The sequence below is a fragment of the Carassius auratus genome, unplaced genomic scaffold (genome assembly GCF_003368295.1).
Source record: "Carassius auratus strain Wakin unplaced genomic scaffold, ASM336829v1 scaf_tig00037242, whole genome shotgun sequence".
Taxonomy (NCBI): Eukaryota; Metazoa; Chordata; class Actinopteri; order Cypriniformes; family Cyprinidae; genus Carassius; species Carassius auratus.
Window position 1 is genome coordinate 5,616 of NW_020526367.1, and position 6,700 is coordinate 12,315.

The window sequence follows — 6,700 nt, forward strand, 5'->3', positions numbered from 1 at the left end:
TATACATCCGAAAGGATCTACGTTGGTGCACTCTATAAACTCTTTTCTGTATTTCATACAGCCTTCACGTAGCAAAACAACGTCATTCTTACAGTACAATGCTAGTTGCTTTTTGAAGTCAAACACCTCTCCTGCTACACCCTCATGCCACGAATCAAATTTCACACGTTCAGCGTCAGACATCGTCTGATATCCGTAATAATCTTTTGACGGATACGGACCGATATAGTTTGCATTCTGCAAGCAATTAAAATGATGTGGAAAATATCCTTTTTCGCTGGTGTTTAAGTTTAAAGCAGAGGTCATTTTTGACAATTTCATGGGCAAGAAGCTATAGCTGTCGATGTATCTCTGTTTAAAGGCTTGATCGTACATGTAAACAAGTCTACAGCCTTGGAGTATGATTTTTGGTGTTAGTCCCTGACTAGTAAAATACTCTAGCAGTATAAAAGAGTCGAAACCTGAAGAATTGTGTGCGATAAATGTGAAACCCTCAAATTTCGGTCGTCTGAAATGCTTGACCATCTGATCCACACAATCTACACCTTCCGCCGAAAACTCATCCCCAGCTTGCGTTATTGCACAAACATAATTTGCCTTATGACGACCGTCTTCATACATCGTCTCAAAGTCAAAATAAATATAGTCTTGACTATGTTCAGTAGGCTTGGTTGGTTGAATATAGCAACAGTGCTGATCTTCACCCATGAGAACTTCGGCACAGTGAACACATCTGGATGGTGCACATTTGTGCGTTAATAGCTTATCACCGGTCCATTTTGCTCTGTACTGTCTGTAACATTTATCACAGTATTTTATGCTATCACACTGAGACTTTGATCCGTCACTTTTTGCTTGTTTATGCATTTCATAGCAGAAATCAGATCTACAGTATCTCAAGCAATCATCGCATTGCACCGATTTCTTGGGATGCGTGTAGCAAGATATGTTCATGCATACGTTACATGTAAATTTGCAATGATGTAGACTACGATCACTAAACCCTTGATAGCAGTACTCACAAACATACGCGTATCCTAAGAAGCCTTTCAGATTTTTTATCCCATAAAAATGTTCTTCATGCAGGTACAAATGCAGCGTCTTGTGATGCAGCTCATCTGTATTTTTATACACTTCCAATTTACCTGAACCTGATCTGTGAAAGATAACTATTTTCAAGTCTAGAAGGGTTTCAAATTTAGAAACATCATGCAACGCAATTTTATCTTGTGGATCATAACCTAGATCGGTATGTATATTTCTAGCTAATGTCATCAATTCTGCGTCAGTACACTGTGGATTTAGAAAGTGAGCTATACACATGCTAAAACACATATTGTCTGTGACATTTTTGGGGGCAAACAAATGCATTCTATTTTTCTGTATGACCTGGTTATGTGCCAGATCAGCCAACTTCCTACGACCACCGCCTTGTTTGTTTCGCGCTACAGAGACACGTAACTCTAAAGCGGTATCAAAAGCCACATCCGTATTGCTTTGAACGGTTCGTTCGATTTGTTCTACAAACACATTAACGTCGTGGTTGTTATCAGGTGTTAGAACGGCATTAATATCTGTGGGGAGACTTGCACCTTGCAGAGAGATGTTAAAAAAAAAACCCCTCTCCAGCTAATAATCTGGAAAGCGTAACAATCTCATTCAAAATATCATGTAAAAATATATTATACGCTGCAAAATCATCTGTCGCTATTTCACGAAAATTTAAAGTTCTGCGAATTTCTAGCCCATTAAATCGAGGTCTTGGGACAATCGTAAAATTACCCACACTACCTCCTTCTCTCACTAGTCTATCTATGTAATGCTGACTGAGACCCATATCTGGAGCTGTGGGATCGTAACCCGAGGCATCGTCATTAGAAGGTCCTGCACCGACCTGACCATCGCTGTCTACAACGGCACCCAACCATTCGTGTTGTTCGTCTATAAGTTCGTGTAATCTATCTATCATGTTAAGAGGATTAGGCGGTAACATCTGTAAATGATTGTTAATAATTTCGTGTAACTGCTGTGTACTGTTTTGAAAATCATATCTGGGTCTTAATGGTCTCTGATCATCTTCTGAAGCATGGGTATGTAAATCATCGTGACATCTTTTACTACTCATTTTGAATTATTATTTTTTTTATTTTAAAGACAAGCGTGCATACTCCTGAAAACACCAACACCAGCTCACAATGCGATATAGTTGACAAAACAGAAACATACAGCTGTTATAAATTCAAAACCACATATTTTCTCCTGAAGTAAAACAACCCCTAATGTGGGACACAATAACATGCAATATGGTATAAATCGATGCCAATAGACAATATTAATAAATGAAAAAACTAATGGCAAATCACAACCTAGAACAAAACAATAATACGTGTAAGAAATAATAAACAATATTTTTTTTTTCTTTTTTTTTTCTTTTTTTTTTTTTTTCAAGCCAAATTTTTTTAAAAAAATTAATAATACTAAAAACAACAAGACAATACATATCAAGGATGATCACGCTGGTACAAATCTGATAACATTCTTTGCATTAGATTTAAACGTTCAGTGATCAGAGTAAGAGCATTAACAATTAAATTTTGTTCAACTTGTACCTGATGGATTTCTCCCGGTACCCCGTTCATGCGCTGTTGAAACTGACGAAATTCACCATATAATTGTTCGTGACAGCTTCTCCAAAATTCGGCAGCGTGACGTAAGGATACGTTGAGCTGTTGCTGGCATTCGATGATGTTCCTCAAAATCCCTACCACATCACTTTGAGCATTACCCACGATCTCTTCTGCACCCCGATAGGACAATGCTTGACCGCTCAAATCGAAAAGTGTGCCAAACCGTCGATTAACACGGCGAAGCATATCATAATCAAGCCTTCTATTTAAGTCACGTTCACGGAACAGCTCTTGAGGGTCTTCGTTAGGCAGTTCTTCCGTCTCCTCCTCGCTTGCCGAATCGCTAAAAGACGCACGATCCCACGCGCTCACCATAGAATCGCTCCAAGCTGTCACCCCTCCTTCATCATATCGCTGCTCTGTAAATATAGATAAAGGTTTTTAATTATTTTGCTGAATAAAACGCAAAACATAAAACGTAAAAGCTATTTTTTACTGCTTTAATACATACCGTTATTCTCCGAACTCCTTAAACGACTGGTGCTTGGTACATCGTCCGTTCCCCACTCCGGTAACCTCAAACGTTTCACCCCCTGACCCTCCGAGTGACGCGGTCTACACGTAACGCTAGCTTCGGTGCGTAAGCTTGAGACATCTGGGAGATTGTGAGAACCATCCTCGGGGGCCGGAACGTCGGCGGAGGCAGGATTTGTGACGTGTCCTAGGGCGTGTTGTGATTCGGTGGTAATTTCAACCTCTTGCGCAATGTTTTCTGGTGGGGTTATCAACTCCTGATTGTTGACAACACCTTGCTCGTCTGTCAAAAAAAAATAAATAAACATTTCATTATTATTCTGGCAAGCATGTTATGGGAACCTTCATTTTTAACTTACCGTTATTAACAGCACCGGGTTCATCACAAGCAAACAACACGTTCTCATCAACTATAAGAACGATAGCAACGTTATTGACGTTATTATTATTAGGCATTGAATTAATAAAATAAAATTGGAAAATACTTACATAACTCTTCAAGGATCTGATCCAAATCTTCATCGAAACCCTGATTCACAAAATCTCCTAGAAATCATCCACGATACGTTAAACAAATATTCACTTTAAAATATATTTAAATCATTTGTATAAAAATAAAATGAATAAAATAAAAATAAAAAACTCACCCTGGTAGTTGTCTGCCATTGTTTCGTTATTGTTTTATTGTGATGTAGCACGACTTGAAGTTAATTTGCAGGTAATCAGTATGACAAAACTTTTAGTTTTTAAAGCCTGGGTACCCCGTGTGGGCGTCTCTTGAGAACGCCTCTAAATATAATAAACTTCAGTAGAGGATACCCTAATAACATAAATCTTTAATACTCATACACGTTGATTTATTTACGTCTGTATGGTTTTACAACTTGACTGAATGTATCTGTTACCTGACTGATCTGCATCAGACGCCGTCTGGCCTTTATCACGGATCCTGGTGCGTAAAGACACCCTTTCATCTCGATGGGGTTAGATACGGCATTAACTTCGTTTGTTTGAAATGCAAAGATTTTTAACAAACCCAAAATCAATGCATTGATATCTGTGTGGCATTTGTCCCGCAAAGTATTGCGAATCGTTTGCGTTTAATAGTTATTTCATCTTACATTGGAAATCAAAGCTCTTAATAAGTCATAGTCTTAAATTAAAAATCTCATAAGTGTGTATGAGTGTGTGTGTGTATGTGTGTGTATGTGTGTGTGTGTGTGTGTGTGTGTGTGTGTGTGTATGATTGTATGGTTGTGTTTGTGTACTTGTTTGCATTCACGGTACATTTATGTTGAGGCTTAAAAGCTCTAGTGTTAATAAAAATTATAAATGTAACTAAAATAAACTAAATTAACTCGAATTAAACTACATATGCCTATATGGTCTGACTTGTTAAAAGATTTCACACCCATTTGACCCACTAAATGAACTGTCAGATAACCTCACGATCACAGGCCTAAGCCATAAATTTTAAATTTGTTGCGCCTTTGATTCTTGATTACATACATTTTTTTTTTTAACTTTAGCCGTCCTGCAGCGCACCATTTAGCTACAACACCAGAACCCCCGGGAAAACTAATTAGATTACAGTCGAGTTGCAAACCCCCAAAAACCTTTAGATGTTTTTACACCCGCTGATGTCTAACTGATATGCAGGCGACATCGCACAGACACCAGATGCACGACACGGTCACGTTTCGCTGCACGACCTGAGACGAGATATTTCTTCCCTGTCATATTGTTAACCGACTACTTTTAACTACATATGTATGGTTTATTTACTAGATAACACGACACAAACTGGACAGAAGGAAAGTGTGTGTGTGCTGTGTGTGTGTGTGTGTGTGTTAATTGTCATAGCTTGAGAAATTAAGCTTGACAAAAATAAAAGATATATCGGCGGCAATAGTCTAAATTTAGACTAGTCGTACATGAGAGTAATTAACTTAATACATTAAAAACAAATAATGCTTTTTCAATGCTGTTTTTTATTATTTTTTATTTTTTAAGACTAAAAGTAAATAAAAATCGCATAAAGCTACATCATTTAAAAAGTACAAATTGATGTTATGTTTAAACGGATTTAAAGTTTTCACTAATTAAGGACTGATGTCTATTTATTAAAAACTACTTAGTTTAATTATTTTAACATTTAAATCTATTTGACGCTGCTATCACGCCTACAGCGGGGCAGTCTCTAGCGCCGGAGGCGTGGTTTTTTTCCGGAGCATTCCCCGAGCCTCATTCTAAGTGTGTCTGCGGTGCTGTCAGTATCGCTCAACGGAGATGCCTTGACACTTTGCTGTGACATCTTTTTTTCTTTCGTCTAACTCTCTGTCAGTAATAGTCTAGATTTTTAAAGTTATAGTTAGTGGTAAAGTACAACATAGATTTGATTTGAAGTATCTTGTCTGATGGATTTTATTTTTGATCTGCGTAATGCCTACCATCTTTTTTCTTTTGTTTTTAACTTTTTATAACATCGTGACAAACACCAAGTTTTCTGGTTTGTATCGCCGCTTTACATTCATTTCTTTTTTAGTTTGAGGTAAGGTACAAATGCTAAATGCTTTCTTTTCTAGCTGGTAACAAAACACATTTTTACATTTTTCAAGCTCTCACATCTTTTTCACGTGTTGCTTAACGAAAACACATCTGATAGCTTTGACTTGTTTAGTTGTTTTAGATAAATAACCAGTAACCTATTTTTTTTTCTTTTTTATTTGTTACAACTTTAACAACGTTTTACACTTTTCCAACTACGAAAACAATCATTACATCGTTCCCATTTTGTTTGTGTGTATAGTCTTTTTTCTTGAAATGCACTGTGTACTTAAAACCTTAATAAAAACTTCCCTTATACCATTTTCTTGATTTCATCCCTTTCCACAGTTTAAAAAAAAAAAGCACATAGATTCCAACACATTTTCACCCTCCCTCACCGAAATTCCTTCTTGGGGTCGTAAGTTCATATCTAGGTCACCGGGGTGTACAGGGAGGGGAGGGGTGGGGGTGTACAAACAGGTGTCCAGAACAGATGGCTTTTATGACCCTCATCAATCAAATTTTTGACACATGGTGTACTATATTCTCTCTCTAATGCTGAATAAAGTTGTAATTTTTTTTTTTTTTTGGACCAAAATGAATTTTTGATGCTTCAACAAATTCTAACTGACCCTCTGATGCCACATGGACTACTTTGATGATGTTTTTATTTCCTTTCTGGACATGGACAGTATACTGTACATACATTTTCAATGGAGGGACAGAAAGCTCTCAGACTAAATCTAAAATATCTTAAACTGTGTTCCAAAGATGAACAGAGGTCTTACGGGTTTGGAACAACATGAGGATGAGTCATTGATGACATAATTTTCAGTTTTGGAAACCTTTAAAGGGTTATGCATAAGTTGAATGCTAAAATGTATGCTGAAAGTTTCAGTTAGTCCTGAAATGTAACACTTTTTTCTCTGTTTTAGGTGTTCACTGAGTTTTAATTAATGTTACAGGATTGTGGGCAAGAATCTCAAATATGA

General features: G+C 37.1%; 1 protein-coding gene across 1 annotated transcript; it reads right to left on the reverse strand.

Moving 5' to 3' along the window:
- Positions 1-2,609: 2,609 nt before the first annotated feature.
- On the reverse strand, positions 2,610-3,469 carry LOC113082977 (uncharacterized; the record flags this gene model as incomplete). Its single annotated transcript, XM_026254352.1, has 2 exons — positions 3,139-3,469; positions 2,610-3,046 (listed from the first exon to the last, which is right to left on the reverse strand). Coding segments are annotated over exons 1-2 (768 nt in total), but the record flags the coding sequence as incomplete, so codon positions are not given.
- Between the last annotated feature and the right edge of the window lie 3,231 nt (positions 3,470-6,700).